The sequence below is a fragment of the Pipistrellus kuhlii genome, unplaced genomic scaffold (assembly GCF_014108245.1).
Source record: "Pipistrellus kuhlii isolate mPipKuh1 unplaced genomic scaffold, mPipKuh1.p scaffold_m20_p_36, whole genome shotgun sequence".
In the NCBI taxonomy this organism is placed as follows: Eukaryota; Metazoa; Chordata; class Mammalia; order Chiroptera; family Vespertilionidae; genus Pipistrellus; species Pipistrellus kuhlii.
Window position 1 is genome coordinate 5,489,675 of NW_023425536.1, and position 20,369 is coordinate 5,510,043.

The 20,369-nt window shown below is 44.1% G+C and overlaps 1 protein-coding gene across 2 annotated transcripts in view; it reads right to left on the reverse strand.

The window, feature by feature from the left end:
• LOC118732247 (aminopeptidase O (putative)) overlaps positions 1 to 14,465 on the reverse strand; it is a 287,553-nt gene extending 273,088 nt beyond the window's left edge. For both annotated transcript variants that reach the window (XM_045570737.1, XM_045570736.1), the window contains exon 1: positions 13,524 to 14,465. In XM_045570737.1, coding sequence (XP_045426693.1) covers positions 13,524 to 14,317 — 794 coding nt within the window. In that variant the 5' untranslated portion in view covers positions 14,318 to 14,465. The remainder of the gene's footprint in view (positions 1 to 13,523) is intronic.
• Between the last annotated feature and the right edge of the window lie 5,904 nt (positions 14,466 to 20,369).

A 20,369-nucleotide genomic window follows, 5' to 3' on the forward strand; every position in this document is an offset into this window, starting at 1 on the left:
TAAAGTTTTAAACACTAGACTTCCAAGTTAAAATCTGTATTACCCTTGCCCATCCTCTTAGGCTAACCTTATGCCTTTAAAAGAAAAAAGCTTTTGAGACATTCTTACAAAACTTGGAAAATATTCCGGGACAGAAAATATGTTTGGAGATCACTGAGATATTAATGTTTGGAAAAACAAGCTGGTGGTCTCAAATCCAGCGCTGGTGGGCAGCTGTCCCAATCCTGGACACCATCTCAGATGGAGCCCTGATGGGAATCCTTGTGTGGAGGCCAAGAACAGGGGTAAACAGGACTATAGGTCACAACTACCAGGAAGGCCAAGTGTAGTCATTACCAAAGCAACTTTGGAAAACCAATGGCATGGCATTAGGGCTCATTCTGTTGCAACTAAAATATACACACCCACGGGCACCAAGAACCAGGTCTTCCATGATTGAGTCACTGCTGACAGATGAGATCAAAGGGAAGGATTCACCACTGTTTAGTTACCATCAGGAAAGTGTCTCAGGAAAATGTGTCCACTTGTTTGCTTCACTATGACGAACATGTATTGTGTCACTAACATGTGCAGCAGCACACAGAATGATGGTCCCACTCTAGCAGTCAGGGTGCAGCCAAGAAAAGAGAGAACAGTCCAGGTCTTGACAAACAGATAATTTAATACAGGGGATTGACATACTGATGCTAGAAGAGCAGAGAAGCCAAATGGGGACAGTGAGGCAACCCGGAGATTAAGCAGAGCAGTAAGCAGCTGTGACTCCTTGGGTTGGAGAAGCTGATGTTTCCAGATGTTGCCGGGTCATCTGGTAGAAGTCAGAGTCACAGTGGAGACTGTCCGATGGGTGCTGGGGCCAGAGGAGGCTTGGTCACTGGTGGAGATGCCGAAGGAAACAGGGGAGAAGAAATGTTTCTCGACAACTCCTGCTCTCAAATTTTTCCACCCGTGCCACCCCCAACCCTCCCAAACTGGCCAGATCTCCCAGGAGATAGAAGGCGAGGGAGCCTAGGTTGTGGGGTGCCTGGTCATCCAGAGAAGGCCACGATAAGAGCAGAAAGTGGACGGTAGGACAGATAGGCAGGTACGGTCTTCCTTCATACAAGTGTCCATGATAACTCACAAGCTTGACAAGTAGAGAAATATCAGAAAACTTTAGTCCTTCCTGGGTTTTCAACTTATTAAATGACTATGGGTAAGTCTCTTGACCTCTCTGAGTCACATGTAAAGTGGGGATGGGACACAGGTTGATGACTTCTATTCTGGACCATAAGTCTATGATTTTGTATTCCAAGTTTATATATTCAAGAACAAAATTTCATGGAAGACCCAGAATCTCCCATCAGTTTCAACAAGCCTTAGTTAGCTGTCCCACCTCAGGCTGTCTGAGGAAGCCCGCCAGAGCGGTCTCCTCCCAGGCAGAGCTGGTGGTGGTGGGTATGTGGTGAGAGGTATGCTATAGTAGCTCAAATAACTCAGCTCGGTTGGGTCAAGCATGCCTATTTTAATAATTCCACCTATTAGGTGTTTTATTCCCCCACCCCCACCCCCACAAAAGCCCATCTTAGAGAAGGTCCCAAAAAGGAAAAGTGAGTGTTGTCAGTGGAAACAAGGTGTATTCCCAGTAGCCAAATAGTAGGCATGACTCGTGCCTCCTCAGACAATGGCAGACCTGGAGATCAAGGCTTGCTTTCTCACTGAAGCAGAATGGACCCCACAGTTTTTCTCAGTTCAAGAGCTATCAGAAGCCACTTCCAATCTAAGTAGACGTGTGGAGTTAAACTTACTAATGATGCTCACAGGGAAATGGAAGGGCCCTTGCTTACTGCTCTCCTACAGCTTTTTCTGCCTCATGCAAAGGGGGAGTTGTCCTTATTATGGTCTTACATCCTAGGGTGCTCAGGCTAAGTCTAAAAGTATCTACACTCTCTTGTGCTCAGCACCGTATTTCCCTAGGATGACTGATGCTACAGGTCTCCCCTTCTCTGTAGAGGGAACAAATCCTCCCCAAAGTATTAGCTTGCCAAGAGGTTTATTTTCCTTTCCCTACAAAGTTGGGTTGGAGGCCATGCTAACATATTAATATGCATTTCACCTGTGTCCTTAGGCATAGGGTCCCCAAGACTTCCCCATCAGCTTCCACAGCTCTTCCCAGAATAAGCAATCAACTTTAAGATGAGGTCATATCTGAGAAACACCGCAGAGGAGGAATCAGAAGGACTTGGCGATTTGCTGAAGGAGAGGGAAAAGGAAAGAGAGGCCTCTCTGAGGAAGCCAGCTTCCAAGTTGGTCCCCAATGGCCCCTACCTCCTACATTCACATCCCTGTGTAGTCCCTTCACACGCTGTACGAGGGTTAGTCTGTATCACTTGTGAGATTAGGTTATTTGAAAATCTGTGACTTCCATTGTAGTGGCTCTTTTCCCTCTGTCTCTCATTCTCTTCATCACTGACTCTGGGGGAAATCCAGCTGCCATGGAAGGAGGACACACTGGGAGCCTATGGAGGGCCCATGTGGTAGCAACGGAGACCTTCACCCACAGTCAGCAAGGATGTGCAGGCTGGCAACAGCCTGGCCTGTGAGTTTGGAAGAGGACCATCCAGCTCTGGTCAAGCCTTGAAATGCTTGCACCCCAGCAGAATGCAACCTTGTAAGAGATACTGGGCCACAACCACCCAGCTAGGCTGCCCCTGGATTCCTGAGAACTGTGAAATAGTAAATATCTATTCTTTTAAACTGTTGAGTCTAGAAATAACAGAATTTTCTCAGGTTTCTGGCTCAAATGATAAAATAAGTCATAAAGTTATTAAACAAGAAAGAAAACCCAGGACCACAAGCAAGGTCACAAGAAGAGTTCTTACCTGTGTATACTATATATATATATATAAATAAAAGGCTTAGCGACCATCTGATTGGCCAACCAGTAGCTATGACATACAATGACCACCAGGGGGCAGCTGCTTCGACCAGTAGCTATGACATACACTGACCACTAGGAAAGAGCCAGTACGCTCAATGCAGGAGCTGCCAAGCTGCAGTGACTTGGCAGTGGCAGTTCTCAGGTGACACACTCTGAACCAGAGAAAAGGGAGCCCAATTTCTGGGCTAGAGGGGCTGGACATACCCTGGAGCCAACCTCCCGTGGTTGAAGGGCGTCTGCAGAGTGAGCCGGATCCCTCTGGCCGGTGGGGTCCCTTGCCTTGGCCTGAGGGGCTTGGACTGAAACTGGCTCTCTGACATCCCCCGAGGGGTCCCATCCCACCAGCCACTTTCTAATTAATTTCCTTTCAATGTGTACAAATCCATGCACTGGGACACTTATAGTTCACATACAAAAGGCTTTATACACCATGTGGCTGAGGACATTTGTATGAAGGCAGAGTGACTTCCTAACTTCAAACAGCATAGTGTCCAACAATGGGACTGAGTGTCTAAAATCAGACTGATCTCAGAAAGTTTAAGAATGATAAATCATGCTTTTATTATGTAGTGTTTTTTGTTAGTCAGATTTGAGTCTGGGTGTCACACTCAAATAGGGAATTAGGGATGCGGGGGAAAGCCTTCCATTGGCTGATTTTTTAAAAAGCACATTATCACCATTCTTTTCTCTATTATTAGAGAAATTCCTATTCTCTAACTCTCTATTATTTCCCCTTTAAAACTATCTACTTCTATGTATTTTTCTCTAGAGTTTTATCCTGATTTCCGTGTCATCTCCTCAGGCTCTTTCTGCCACATTGTGCCTGGGCACTGGGCACCTGACTCTCCCACCAAGGGACTTGACCAGACCCCCGGCAGCTCTCACCTCCAACCTCCCCACTGTCCTCACCATTCTCTCTTCTTACCCTCCTCTCCACATGGCAGGGCATCCTTTCTGCTAAAGACTCTATGTTTTCTTTCTAGCTTCCAGACCTATACTCTTAAAATTGTGGATCAAGTCAGGTATATAAAAGCCACACCCATAAATAGAAGACTCAAACACTTTCTTATTGGAATGTGATCGCAAATCAGGAAATAATCACAGGAGAGTCTCTAGGCATACTTTCTTGAAAATGCAGATTCTCCTTGTGCTCCCAGCCTACTCCTTTCCTGGCCTTCCCTCTTTCTCAGTTGCACCTTCACTCCTCACTTCCCAACACGCCCAAACCAAGTGCCAGTGACTTTATATCCAATGGTCCTTTGAGCTTTTCTAACTTGATATCTTTATGCACATAGTGCAAATATCGAACAATTTAGTTAAGTCACTAAGAAAAACAAGTCGTGGAATGGAATCAATGGAGCTAGAAACCATGGAGCCCATTGGTCGACTCTGGGTCAACAAGTGAGTTGGATCACCAGGAATTGTTCATCAGGGTGACAGCACAAAGAGCACCCAAAAAGTTCAGAGGTACAGAAGCTGGAAGAAGACCATAAATTCAAAACCAATCAGAGGAAACCAGTGGCATCTGGTGAACAGGACCAATATGCACATCCAGATTTCACATATTACAGATGATTGAACAATGGTTGGTATCTGCACTCAAATGAACAACATTCAAAAGTTAATGTCTTGTAAACAGCTTACAAAACTATCAAGAATCAGATTCAGCTCTAGCCAGTTTAGCTCAGTGGATAGAACGTCGGCCTGCAGACTGAAAGGTCCCAGGTTTGATTCTGGTCAAGGGCACATACCATTGTAGAAGGCTCCTCCCTGGTCTGGGACCTAGTCAGGGCGTGCACAGGAGGCAACCAATTGATGTCTCTCTCTCACATCAAAGTTTCTATCTTTCCCTCTCTCTCCCACTCTAAAAATCAATGAAAGATATCCTCAGGTGAGAATTAAAAAAAAAAAAATCAGATTCATTTTTAAATAAAAATTCAAAGTGTGTTTCTAAGCCAATGAATATTAAGTTATTTAAATATGTCTGACTCAGGACTTACCTTTTAAACATGACACCAAATTCACTCATTTTTATGCTAGCAACATAAAAACTGAGGGTTAAAATTCCTCTCTGCCTGGTGACTTAAGGGTAAAGAGGGCTCCCTCATGCACGCATTAAATGAAAACTATGTGGAGAACTGGTTCCTGCCCTCCACTCCTCAAGAGGGGAAGAACATCCATGTGCATTATAAACATGCTCCCATTATCTGGATGTGTGATCACTGAAATAAATGCAGCTGTGTTTATTCAATGTGCACAGCACAGCCTTGCACCTTGGCTATGTTGCTAAAACCTGCCAGTTGGAAATTCTCTGCTGCTCATAACTTCATTATTTCCAGACTGGATAATTCCTTCCAGCACACAAAGGAAAACTCCCACATCATGGCCCACGGGAGACTCCTGGGGGAGCCCCGTCAGTGCCCAGGAGCTGTGGGAGTGGGAAGAGGACACTGAAAATAAAAATTAAAAAATTAAAATAAAACAGGATAATAAGCCAAAACCGGTTTGGCTCAGTGGTAGAGCGTCGGTCTGCGGACTGAAAGGTCCTAGGTTCGATTCCAGTTAGGGGCATATACGTTGGTTGCGGGCACATCCCCAGTGGGGGCTGTGCAGGAGGCAGCTGGTTGATGTTTCTCTCTCATCGACGTTTCTAACTCTCTATCTCTCTCCCTTCCTCTCTGTAAAAAATCAATAAAACATGTATTTAAAACAAAACAAAACAAAACAAAAAAACAACAGGATAATAAAGGGGTTGAGAGGCAGGCCCCATGACTTGCTGCTATTACAGAAGGAACGTGAGGAAGAACCTGTTGGAATAACAATTGCCTCAGTGTGTTACATGTTTGTGTGTTTGCAGAGGTCAAATGAGGACAAGACACACTATGTTGCTTTGATGTGAATGTGCTCCCCTCAGTTCTAACGTTGGAATCCTAATGGCCAATGTGATGGCATTAGGAGGTGGGGCCTTTGGAAGGAGCTTGGATCCTGTGGCAGTGCCGTTAGTGAGATTAGTGCCCGTGTAAGGGGTCTGACAGCACTGTGAGGACACGGCCAGAAGGCAGCAGTCCACAAACCGGAAGTGGGCCTCCACAGACCCCAACCATGATGGCTCCCAGCTCTCAGACTTCCAGCTTGCAGGACTGTGAATAAATCTGTTTATAAGCCACCCAGTCTGTGGTATTTTGTCACAGTAGCCTGAACACACTGAGACCTATGCCATCTATGGAAAACAGCAACAACAACAAAAACTTGTAGGGGATTGATTCAAACCGTGTATTTCCTTTCCCTTCAGTTGACTACTTACTGTATGCATTTATCTTTTTGCAGTTGTGGTAAAAAAGGGACTATTTTTAGTTTTAAAACTATTTCAAGTTCCATTACTGTCCATAAAATCACTCATTTTGTTTCAAGTTCCAGTACTGTTCATAAAATCACTCATTTTCAGACTTAGTTATCACTATTCAGTGACTGGGGAGCAGGCTGCTCAGGCGAAGCAGGTAGGAGGTGAGGGGCTCCCAGTTGCCTGGGTGTGGAATGATGGGGTGTTTTCCCACAGTGAGGCACTGACCTGGTCCCTGGAGGCCAGGGGGCCGCAGATGTGACAGCTCAGAGGGTCACATTTAGGCTTCCCAGGGTTACAATATCCTCAGGTCTCCACCAATTCCTCTCTATCTGTTCTCCTTCCAGCATCTGACCTTTTATACGACTCCCTGGTCTCATTAAACTGTTAAACCGTTAAGTTTCCATTGCAGGTGAGCAACCCTATTACCTTCTTGTGCCACAAAAACCAAGAGCCAGACTACCAAACAGGAAGAGTAAAGTATGACTCTCTCTCCTGTGTGTGCGCTCGCTCGCTCGCTCTCTCTCTCTCTCTCTCTCTCTCTCTCTCTCTCTCACACACACACACACACACACACATATGTGCGCACAAATCCTTCCTTATATCATTCTACTTCATGGCACAATTACCAAAACCAGGATTCATCAATCATACTGAACGTATGGCAGGTCAAAGAAGAAAGCTGCTTTGACTCAGATTTTCTGTATAGTCAAACTGGACTGGACTGAATAAAAGTAGCTTTGAGTCAGAAATTGACCACTTTTCACCAGAGTTGTTTGGGATGTAAAATAGGCAAGCTGCTTATAAAAGCAAAGACAGCATTTCTCATCTGGAAGTCCCATGTAAATATAGAATTTAACATCTGGAAATTATTTGGAGATCCTCAGATGGAACCTTCTCGTCTTATTCATGAGAATTAAGTTTCAGAGAAGTGAAATGACTTGTTGAAGTCACACAGCTAGTTGGCGGCATGGCTCTGAGGAGTACTCTGGTCTTGGGGTTCCCGCCTTCTAGTTCTTTTTGACATATTACACGTTTGGTTATAGTTAGTTGTGCTTTGTTATTTTCTGTTGATGTTGGTTATTCTTTTTGTTGTTGCTGTTGTTTGGTCGACCATTTTGGTTACTTGTTTAAGACAATCTATTGTCTTTTCTCCCAGGACTCGATAGGATTCTGGGAAACAGAGGTGGTTCTATGTGCAGCAAGGGGAGAGAGGCTAAAGCAGAACCCTTCCAGACCTTCCCAGGTTTGGAATTTTTCATTCCTCCTTTGTAGTTATACAATGATATTATATGATTAATATATATTTCCAGTTCAGTTCTCATGAATTTTGTATAGATTTCTGGAAGCAAATAAAAAAATAATTGTAGAAATATTCCTTTTAGGTTTTAGAATCTCTTCTGAAAGATCTCCTGCTCATTCTTCTAATTTAAAACTTTCCTTTATAGGGAGATCTAAAACAATAAAACTATTTTAGTGGGGGAGAAAACATGTTTTAACATCTGGTTTTGATGTCAAACTAAAAATACTCCAAAGGTCTACATCTTTCTTGGTCCAATAGCTGAGCAATAAATATAACAGGGGAAAAAATCGCTCTCCTTTGTATTTTGCCAACTTCATACCGGTCTTGTCTAAAACAAAGAAACATCATAGTGATTTAAAAAAAAATTTAAATTTTAATATTACTTTAAATTACAATGTATTTTCCTGATCAGTTCCTCTTTAAGAATGATCCAAATAATTATAGTTTTAAAAATAAATTTGCTACATTTAACTGAATTTTCCCCTCCATTCAACTCATGGCCACTGATGTCATCAGCTTCAGCCCAGATCTCCCTGACCTAGACCATTTGGCTGGTTCCACAAACTATTTCAATGACGCTAAGGGAAAAGGGAGTGGGTTACCAGAGAGAATGCTTTGGTTTTAACTAACATTTTATTCAGTGGAATGGAAAAAAAAAATGTGGGGAAATGCAGAAAGTACATAAACTTTGAATAAAGATTACTATCTTTGAAAGCTGTTGTTTTTTTTATGTCTAAGAACCAAGAATAAAAAAGATATTAGTCCCCTTCTTTCTAACATAGCAAGAGTACCTTTACACATTCTTGACCCTGTCTCTGTTCTCAAATAGTTCTTCAGAGTATTTTTAAAGGGAATGGACACAAAGTAAACACTGTTTCCAAGATCCAAATTCTATCAGATTATTATATGTGTTTGCTCTGGTCATTTTTTAATGTCAGCTAAAAGCTGTTATCTGAATGATGGACACAAGAAAGAGCATTTCAGTTCAAGCACTGCTACAACCCCAAATGGCTAAACCAAAGTAGGAAAATGTAGCTTTTATATTTCCAGATTTTTATTGACAGTGATTGGAAGGAACACAACTTTTATAGCTTCAAATGTATTTTTAGTTCTCCGGAGAACACTTACACTTGGTAGAAATGGGAGGACAGCCCCTACAAAATGGGGATTTCAGGGTGGAAAGATGGTAACTTCTTTCCAAATTTGAAGTTTATTTTGTTTAACCAACTTTTTATTTTGGAACAGTTTTACATATTTTTTTTACTAGTAAGTGCAAAAATATGCAGAGTTCCCATATACCCCATACCCAGTTTTCCCTATTATTAACATCTTATACTACTTGTATGTTACATTTGTTGATGAGCTAATACTGACACATTATCATTAGCTAAATTTTATTCAGATTTAGTTTTTCTCTAATGTCCTTTTTCTGTTCCAGGATACTGCATTACCTCTAATCATCATATCTCCTTAGGTGGTGGGTTTCTTAAGACTTTCTTTATGTTGATCTTGGGTTTTGAGGAGCTGGTAAGGTATTTTGTTGAATGTCCCGCCATTGGGATTTATCTGATGTTTTCCTCTTGGTTAGACTGGGGTTATGGGGAAGATAACAATGCTGACATTCTCATCACATCACACCAAGGGTACATACTATCAACATTACTTATCACTGTTGATGTGATCCTTGATCTCCTCGCTGAGGTGCTGTTTGTCAAGTTTCTCAGATGTAAAATTGCACACACACACCCCGCTCTCCATTCTGTCCTCTTGGGAAAGAAGTCACTATGTGTAGGCCACACTTAAGAAGAGAGGAGTGATGCCCCACTTCCTTGAGGACAGAGTAGCTACAGGACTGGACTTCTTCTGCACCATGGATTTGTCCATTCTCCTCCATTTGTTTATTTAGTCAAATACTGTATCAGCATGGGCTCAGATATTTATGTTATACTTTGCATTATTATCCAAAGCTATTTGCTTTGCTTTGTTGTCCAGCTGTGGTCGTTAGGCATTCTTTCACATGGCTCCCTGGACCTCTGACAGGCACCCAAGTTGCAGGCTGTAGCTGTTTGAGCATTTCCTTATTTTCTGGCACTACAAGATGCTCCAGGCTCATCTTGTATATTTCTTTCCCAGTCCTACCTATTTCCCCAAGAAGCCCTGATTCCTTTATTGGAGAATGGCTTTAGAAACCAAGACCAGGAATCTAATGTGTTCGTGCTCCGAACTTTTTTAGCTGACAAGCAAGGAAATATGTGTGTATGCTAACCCTTGGAAACACCATCTCTATACTTATTTCCATGTACAAACATCCATATCTATATTAAATATGAGTTCATAGTGATGTCTCTAGTTCTAATCCATTTCCACATGCATTTGTCTAGCCACTTCCCCTTCCTCATCTGTAACCTTGCACTTGAACAGTGAGAAAGCTGGCTCCCACCATCTGCCGTTCATTACTTAATTGTTCAATTCTAGCATACATGTACAGTGATACCAAAACTGTTAAACTGTAGGCCCATGGGAAACAACCTTACCAACCACAGTATTATGTACAGTTTTCTTTGCCTTTAGTTGTATAGATTCCACACATTTCCAGCGTTATTTAGGTCAGTATCCTTTATCCCTATCCCCTTCAGTAAGGTGGTTTCACACACTTACATGTAATTAGATTGTTTTGTCACATTTTGCATTCCACCCTGGGTTCCTCTGACCTCCTAAGTTAGGGGTGTCGAACTCAATCAGAGAAGGGGCCAAAATCTAAAATCCAGCCTAAATCACGGGCTGAATGGTTTACTGAACAGTCATAAACTGTCATTGTGATGGAAACGCAGCGGAGTGCAGTGATGACAGCGCGATGCGGGCCACATTGCAAGGCCTGGCGGGACGGATTTGGCCCGCGGGCCTTGTGTTTGACACATGTGTCCTAAGTGATTATTTATTTATTATATACAGAAGAAAATAACATGAGTTTATTCTGGACAAAGAGTGTGGTGGGGATAAGAAGAGGAGAAGCCACTGATGAAACTTGAAGGGTAACAAACCAATTTAGAGGTTACCTAAGCTTCTGTCTAAAATAGGCTTAAAAGATAAATTTATTGAAAATTACCACAATTCATTTATTTTTAAAATGTATTTAAATCTTTGCATACAGTAAGGGACAAGGTAATGATCAGATGTAAGAAATGTAGCTCTTTTTAATAATTAGACATGGATTTTTCTAGGAGCTTTCAGTAACTTTATTCAATTTTCCTATTTGTAAAATGAGAATAAAAAGTTTCTCATCTAGGACTAAGAATTTATGGTAGGTACACTGATAGTATTCTGCATTCAAAGGTAAAAATGTAACAACTATTTATGTTTTAATTAAAGAAAATAAGCTCTACCCAGTTGTATTTTTCACGTAATTGTGAAATTTTATATTTTCACACAATTATATTCATAAAGCATTACAACCCTGATAATTACTATTCACTCATATCACTAAGAAATTATTTCTGTCTAGCTATTAGAGACCCCTTGGGCATTTTTAAAGAACTTAAAGTATCCAAGAGGCCTGGTGCACGAAATTCCTACACGGAGTATCACCCCTGAACTACTCCCCTGCCAGCCTGATTGATGCCTAACTGCTCCCCTGCCAGCCTGTTTGCCCCTAACTGCCATTCCCTGCAAGTCTGATCACTTCTAACTTCCCTCTCCTGGAAGCCTGGGTCGCCCCCAACTGCCCTCCCCTGCTTGCCTGATGCCCACAACTGCCCTCCCTTGCAGGCCTGGTCCCTCTCAACTGCCTTTCCCTGCTGGCCATCTTGTGGCGGCCATCTTGTGTCCACATGGAGGCAGGATCTTTGACCACATGGGGGCAGCCATCTTGTGTGTTGGAGTGATGGTCAATCTGCATATTATTTTTTTATTAGATAGGATACCTAGATATATTCTTAAGCATGTAGTAGAATTTACAAAGGTTTGGTGGCCATTCATGCAAGATAATCTTAAGTAAAATCCCCCCAAAACAGTGGGAGAAAAAACATATTTTGAGGATTAAAAAAACACAAAACAACTTATTATCCTTATAAAACTGCATAAATGCCATTTCTGTTCTAAAATATAACCACAAACTTCCAAGGATACAATTTAAACTCTCGCTGTGATCATGCATTTTATTAAATTATCAGAATTTATCAAGAATCAATTCATGCCCAAACTGGTTTAGCTCAGTGGATAGAGCCTCGGCCTGTGGACTGAAAGGTCCCAGGTTCAATTCCGGTCAAGGGCATGTGCCTTTGTTGCGGGCACATTCCCCATTAGAGGGTGTGCAAGAGGCAGCCAATCAATGTTTCTCTTTCATCAATGTTTCTAACTCTCTATCCCTCTCTCTTCTCTGTAAAAAATCAATAAAATATATATATTTTTAAATCAATTCACCAAGTCAGCCTTTGCAGGAGCCAGTTGTGCCCAAGGACCTCTTTAGTTTCTTTATGGAAACCAGCATTCATTCATTCATTCCTAGTCAACACTTTGCATGTAATTCACAAGTCTGCTCTCCTTGCAGTGAGCACCAAGAAGACAGACATGTTTGAGGCCATTAATAAGTATTTCTTCTATCAACAGTTTCTTATTCCCCTTTATTCAATTCCAAAAGTAGTATCTGTGAATATAAAAACTACAATTTCCTAGTTAAGTATTCAAAGACAATATAGTTAAATCTTATTGAAAACCCATCTTTACTAAGTTCAAAACAACTTTGAAGTCACAATAAGAACACCTGTTTCTTTCCCCTCCTAGTCTCCCAAGGATAGCCAGTAAGTTATTCTACAAATAAATCACTCTGCTTTTGTACTGATGCAAGTTTGTATCAACCCTGCAATTTCCCAAAGGCTGCCTCAGACTCCCGCAGAAATAAGGCAGGAAGTGCACTCATTCCAAGCGGGGGCAGGAGACCAGAGCGGGAGGTAAGATTAGAGGCAAGGAATGGGATAATTAGAGCTCAAAGTCAAACTGATGTTTAAAAAAAAATCTAAAAGGCTTTTTGGGGGGTGGTTGGAGAGAGATGGAAGCAGTTCAATGAGACCGCTGTCTCCATGAAGGAAGTCCAACGCTACAAAAGAAGGCGAGTAAGCAAGCTCACAGATCAATGTCCCTCCAGCTAGCTCTGCAGGAACTGCCATACTGATTTGAAGTACGTTAGCACAAAGAGATAGTTAAAATAATGAGGGCTCTATAAAGTTTGATTTTAAAATTCTCGTATTCTCAAAATCCTCAACAACTGCTGGAGGAAGGGCAGGAAGAAAAGCACAAATGGCTCCCTACATACATGCCCTGGACACCGACGCCTCTCCGCCTCTTCTCCCCACACTGAAAACCGGGGTCTCCCTGTGTCCAACACTACAGTTCATGGCCAAGGTGAGTGTGCACTGTCAGCAGGATTGTCACGCCCTCACAAACAGACCGTTTGACGGCTGGCTTGGGAGGTTGGCATATGAAGTCCAGGGAGGCAGAGCTGCCAAGAGACAGGTGCCACAAGGAAGTCACAGAGCAGAGCTGGCTCTGTTTGGAGGCACTTCACACTGCCCCAGCCTGGCAGCAGGCCACTCCCTCCCTCAGGGGAATGAGGGCGCGCCAAGGAAGTCTGTACCCTCCCATCTACAGCACTGCCAGTGGCCGGCAGGGATCTTCACGGAGGGTGAGGCTCAGGATTTAATCGTGAGGCTTGCCTTTTAATTCTCCTAACTCAGAAATACGGGGACTTAATAAAGTCAGTTGTTCACCCTGACTTAAGGGAAGTAATCCCATTCAGAGCTGAGCATGCTGGGGAATTTACCTGCTTCTAAGGAGGCTGACTGGGTGATGCCACAGATGGAGAGGCAATCTTTGCAGAGCTGGTCCCCCGCCTGAGGGCACTCCTGCAAAGGCTCGTCTCCCAGCGCGTGAGATCAACAGGCAGGGGCTGTGGGGTGCCAGATACCTACCTGCCACTCTGGTCTGAGGTCCAGGTAACTGATCGCCCCTGGGGTTTGGTTCTGTACCGTATCCGTATGGCGTGAGGAAAATCAGTAGCTGTCTGAGCCCCTGTCTTCCTGATCTGTAAGCTCCAAGTGTCAGTGTCAAACAGGAGTTCCCCACAGCCAGGAGCCTGGCTGCACCGAGCATAATAGTCTAACTGCTCCCTCCAACGATCGGCAGGCAGAGTCACAAGTTCACGAACAATCTGATTCCTGAGCTCAGAAACAACCGTGAGCTTGGGAGACCTTGTAAATTTTTCAATACCTGGCACAGCAGCAACATCCACCTCCTCAACCTTTAACACAGATAAATCACAGCAGTCCAACACTAGCAAAAAATCCTCACTCCCATGATTCCCTGTGTCACAGCAGTGCTTCGAGCTAGAAATCCCATAAGTCTGTTCCTGGTTGTCATGGTTACCATCTTTACCAGAAGTATCTCTTTCACCTTTACCACAAATTGCAAAATCACTATATCCCATTTTAGACAAGGAGGTCCTTGTATCTGCCACAGGAGCATGGCAGGGTTCCGGCTTCCTACATCTGCAGGCTTCACTGGACTCTGATCGGCAGGCTTCCTCAGTGGAACCACTCTTTTTCCTGGATCTGTTTCCAGACTCTAAGAAAAGCACTAAGGTGCCATCGATGATTTGACTTTCAAAATCCACATCTAAATCCAGAACATAGTGTTTCACAAGTATGTGGCTGGTGTTGGCCATGAGAGGCAGGTCATCGCGAGAAGGGTCCAGCTTTGTGTCCATGGTGCAGCTTGTTGAGAGCTTTGTTAAACTCTCAGAAGGGGCTTCCTATCTGCCTTAATCATTTGGAATCGTAAATGGCTGTCTGTCCAAAAAAAAAACAAAAACACACACACAAAGCACTCTGATTCACAAATTATGGTTCCACAACCTGCCAAAGAAGAAAAACACAATTAGACATAATTCCGAGACCCTACATGCTCCTGCAGCCACCGCTCCTCCAAAATGACTGCCTCCTCCCATGATCCCCCGGCGTGGGAGAAGCGCATGGCAAGCAGGCAGATGAACCTTTGTGACTGGCATCAAAGAAAGCTGCATTATGGGTTTCTAAAAATCTTTCAGTTACCAATGGAATGGAAGGGGCTTCCACAGAGCCAGAAGAATTCTGCTCCAGACTTGAATAGTCCTTGTTTGGGAAAAGAGCAATTGTTATGCAAAAGCATAACTGAGCATCACTGTACCTCTTGTTTTAAAAGATATTAAATGTATCATTTCTAATTTTGTGCCCCAAAAGATAAGTGATTGTTTCTCTGCTGTGGTTCTAACTAACAGATGTGAATGAAGACTAAATGGCCTCATACATTTTATTCTTTGAGAGTAATAATTTAATACATATAATGCAACTCCAGGGATTAATGTACTTTTCACATTAGGACTGCTCTCATATCAGCACTTCCAGTAAATTACAGGAAAATGAGCCAATTTACCAGGAGTGCATTCTAAGTATTCCTCTGAGATTGTTCATGGAGATTTTTCAAATTTATAGTTAAATACTTAAGGTATATCATTACATCCTAATAGCTGAAAACCCATTAACATTCTGGATAATAGCCTTCTTGTGGCAAACAAAAAGGTCTTCTCATTTGAAAAAAAAAAAGTATGCAAATACCTATAAAAAAGGAAGGAGAGAAATTAAAATGTAGAAACAGATGTTGCAATAAAATGCCCAAGTTCTTCATAAAAGTTCTGAATCAAAATGTATTCTTATTTTATAATAGCAATCCAGTTAAAAGAAAATTTTTTTGAAATTATTTCAGCCCCTGTTGTGTACCTAATTTGTTTCAGCATATGCTGTTTATTATTATACTTTAACCAAAAATGGAAAAATAAGTAAAAACTCAAGCAGAGTAGGTATATTTTAAATAATTTTTGTATTTATAAATATCAGGAGCTATTTTTTTTTTATCAACTACCAAAATTACTAGCTTGACTTTTCAAGTAAAAGAGAGCCTTGCCTTATTTATTCTGTTTAACTCCTCCTCATTTCCCTCTGACCTTCTTCATTTCTAATAGTCTCTTAGTTCCCTTCCCTCCAGGACCTCATTCCAGCAATCAATTCCACCGTCCACCTCTCCGCAGGCTACTCCCTTAGGAAAACCTTACCGCCTTAGGAGATCCAGCTTCCTGCAGCCTTGCACAATCTGTTTTTATGCTATTTTTCTGGTCATGGAGACCACACTTCTTTTGCATCCTTGACCTAAAGCCAAGGACCTACTCAACACAGTGCTCCCCGAAGAGGATACCACACCTCCTTGCTTTCTGGATTCAGCCATGTGCTATAACTGGAGTGCTCCTGGCTTCCACCTCCCATATCCACCTGCCAAATTCTATTCTCCCTCCACAACCAGTTCAAGTGCAATCCCCTCCCAAAATCCCACCCTGCTCCCTGCTATTTCTCTCCCCACCAAACTATACATGCTAACATACATTTTGACTTTTAAGAGTAAGAGAAATTGAGAGAAATCAGAGATGCAAAGAAAAATTTGAGAATACTTCATGGGAAAGCTGGTACTTCCCTTGGTCCTAGAAAAGTCAATAGGCAAAAGAAGTAAGCCAGGGTTATTTTTTCTTTTCTCCATGAAAGCGACTCAACATGTGACCCAAAGAATAATAATCTATAATAATAAAAGCACAATGTGTAAATTAACCAAAGGGCCAAACAGCAGAAGGACTGTCTGGACTACCATGCTATGACATGCACTGGCGCTAGGCCAGCCAAGGCAGGTGCAATGTGATTGGCCAGGGGCCCTGCCATTGCCCCCATGACTGCCCCATAGAGGGAGGCCCAGGCCACTGGCCAGTGAGGGGTCTGCTTTCAATCGCCCAGCAGAGAAAGGCCCAGGCTACCAGGCCATTGGTCCTGCGGCAGGTAGTCTGGGCCTCCCTCTGCAGGGCAGTCCATCATGAGGCTCCCAGACTATAAGAGGACACAAGTCAGACTGAGGGGCCCCACTGCCCCTGCTACAGTGCACCTGGCCTCTAGCCTTCAATAAAGCCACTGGCTATATCTATGTAATGAAAACACTCGATGTTAAAAAATTCATCCTGCTGGTATTTGGGGCTGCTACCATGTAGTATTTTGTTGATTGGGCTCTTTAAAAAATTCTACATAATAAAAGAGTAATATGCAAATTAACCATCACTCCCCTACATCCATAAGCCATGCCCATAAGCCAATCAGAGCGAGTATACAAATTAACCCCAACCAAGATGACTACAGCCACAGAGAGAAGGAGGGAGGCTTGGGTTTCCCAGGCAATGGAGGAAGCCAAGTTTTCCGCCTGCCCTTGCTGGCCTAGACCTCCACTCAAGGATACAAAGTTTCAATTATAGAAGATAAATCCCAAGAAAAATGGAGGCAACCACCAAGCTGGAGAGAGCAGGCTAGGGTTGCCCTCCGGGACGGAGGAAGCCAAGCTTTCCAAACTCCCTGACCAGCCCAGGCCTCTGCTTATGGCTACAAAGTCACAATTGTAGAAGATAAATAAACCCCAGATACCAATGCCTCCGCTTGGGTCATCAGGGGGTGTGGCCAGCCTGCAAATCACCACAGGCCCCTCACTCAGGCCACCCACACTCCAAAGGAACCCCCATCCTGATCCGGAACACCCTTCAGGGCAAACCAGCTGTGCACCAGGCCTCTATCCTATCTAATAAAGGAGTAATATGCAGATTGATCATCACTCCAACACACAAGATGGCTGCCCCCATGTGGTCAAAAATCCTGCCCCCATGTGGACACAAGGTGGCCACCACAAGATAGCCAGCAAGAGAGGGCAATTGGGAGGGACCAGACCGGCAGAGGAAGGAAGTTGGGGTGACCAGGCCTGCAGCGAATGGCACGGGGGGGGGGGGGGGGGGGGGGGCGCGCGGAGGAGGGGAGGCCTAGGCCTACAGTGGAGAGCAGTTGAGGGGGACCAGGCCTGCTGGGTAGAGCAGTTAGTGGTGACCAGGCCTGCAGGGGATGGAAGTTAGGAGTGATCAGACTTGCAGGGAATGGCAGTTAGGGCCAAACAGGCCTGCAGGGGAGCAGTTAGGCATCAATCAGGCTGGCAGGGGAGTGGTTAGGGGGTAATAAGGCTGGCAGGCAGAAGCGGTTAGGGGCAATCAGGAAGGAAGGCAGGCAGGCGAGCAGTTGGGAGCCAGCAGTCCTGGATTGTGAGAGGGATATCCCAGATTGGAGAGAGTGCAGGCTGGGCAGAGGGACACCCCCCATCCTGTGCATGGATTTCGTACACCAGCTCTCTAGTGTTCAATAAAATAAAAATCCTGAATACACACACAGACACACACACACATACACACACACAAAAGGAAAATCTGTATCAGCTGAGATAAAGGTTAACTATCATATTTACAGAAGTATAGTTTCACATTTGTAATAGTACTGACATAACTACAGATTGGCCAACCTTAACAGATTCCTTCATTTATTTCTGAAAATTAATATAACTTAAGAATAAAATATATTCCATAGAGCAATATTCATCACTTTGACCCTAGTGGCAAAGAACAAGCCTATCTTTGATTTCTATCTATCTATGCTTGTTAACATCATCTTGTTTGCCATCCTAACTGGAAATCCTTTGGTCCTCTTCAGTGGATTCTTGATTACATTCCCCATAGATACAATTCTAAATCTTCTTTTAATTTTCCAATTTCATGCTTGCTGAATCATCCTCAGAAAATTATCTGGCCTCCTACTTTATTGAGATGACTTTGAATCTCTGAAGCTCCATCATGCCTCAAAGATCTCTAGTTCCTCACAGCTATTGCCTTCTTCTGATTCAGAGGAAACAATAGCTCTTCTCTCCAAAGCTAGTTCCCCTCCAAAGCTAGTTCCCCTCCCCTGGAATCCCAGCATTTGGGGTGAGGGGTGATGAGAGGCCCAAATAAACAGCACTCTTCTTCGCCTTCTGAATTCTAATCATACTGAGAAATGAGATAAGGATATGCAGAGGGAGAGCAAAATGTCACGTTTTACTGATGAAGGCTAAACTAAATAATATGGTTTAGCATGAGAGCCAAAGACACCTGCAAACCAAAGCACCAAACTCGACAGATTTACCCTAGAGTCATGAGCAATGCTGGCTCAGGTCAAAGCTCCAGACAGGAGGTACCCTCTCGGTAAGACATGGGTGGGAGAAATAGGGAGAACAGCCCTCTGTGGTTAGGACTAATGTCCAGAAGCAAACTGAAAGAGCTGAGCTGAGCAGAGCATACCCAGTTCCTTTTTCCCCAAATTACCAGAATGTCGCTCTACATCCTTACAGGTAGAAGTGACTGAGGTATGTTACAGTAATTAAGAAGAAAGGAAACATCAGCTATGGGAAAGAAGTGTTTGCCCCAACATCATTCTCTCCCATGAATTTGGAATCTTATTTCATTTGACATTTTTCTCTTGCCAACATTTTGTCCCTTTCCATCTCTCCATCCTATTCCCAGTTTCAACCACTCTAGGGCTGCCATCTTTAAAAACGTACAGTGCAATATCTATACTAATAAAAGGGCAATATGCAAATGGTTGGGACACCCTCACACATAATGACCAATCAGCAGGAGGCTGAGTGCAGAGTAGGCACAGGTGGGCAGGGACTTGAAGCATCGGAGACTTGTGTCACACCATCACCACAATTCATCACCAGAAGGCCCGGGGCCCAGCAGAGGCCTCCGCACAGCACTGCCAGGGGTCTGGAGGCCTCTGCATGGCCCGGCCTGGGGGCAGGACCCAGCAGCCGGGAGGTGGGACCCAGCAGAGACCTCCAAGAGCAAGGCCTGGAGGTGCCATGGCTCTGTGTGTCCCAGAGGAGGGACCCATGGCTCCGGCATATCTCCTTGGGGCAATTCATCAAGGAGCCCCAGCGGGGCTACCTCTTTGGGGAGATGGATCACGGGGCTTCCACACTGTGACAGGGCACAGACCAGGCTATGTGAACCCCACCCACCCTGAGTGCACAACTTTTGTGCACTGGGCCATTAGTCCTATATAATAGAGAAGTAATATACAAACTGACCATCACTCCAACAGACGAGAAGGCTGCCTCAATGTGATCAAAGATGGCCAACCCCATGTGGACAAAAGATGGCCACCACAAGATGGCCAGCAGAGAAGGGCAGTTGGGGGGAGATCCAGGCTTGCAGGGAGGGAAGTTGGGGGGGACCAGGCCTACAGGAGAAGGCAGTTGGGGGGAACCAGCCTTAAAGAGAAGGGCAGTTGGGAGGGACCAGACCTGCAAGGGAGGGCAGTTGGGGGTAACCAGGCCTGCAGGGGAGGCAGTTGGGGGGGACCAGGCCAGCAGGGGAGGGTAGTTGAGGGGGCCAGGCCTGCAGAGGAGGGCAGTTTGGGGGACCAGGCTTGCATGAGAGGGCAGGTAGTGGTGAGCAGGCCTGCAGGGAAGAGGGGGAGACCAGGTCGGCAAGGTAGGGCAATTAAGAGCTATTGGGCTGGCAGGGGGTCATTTAGGCATCGATCAGGCTGGCAGGGGAATGGTTAGGGGTTGATCAGGCTGGTAGGCAGAAGCATTTAGGGGCAATCAGGCAGGCAGGCAAACAGGCAGGTGAGTAGTTTGGATCCAGTAGTCCTGAATTGTGAGAGGGATCCCAGATTGGAGAGGGTACAGGCTGGGCTTAGGGACACACACACATACACACACAAAATCGTGCATGAATTTCATGTACCAGGCCTCTAGTCTGTATATAAAAGTATTATGTTGTACACCTTACACTAATAGAATGTTATACGTCGTCAATACAACTGGGGGGAAAAACCATAAAA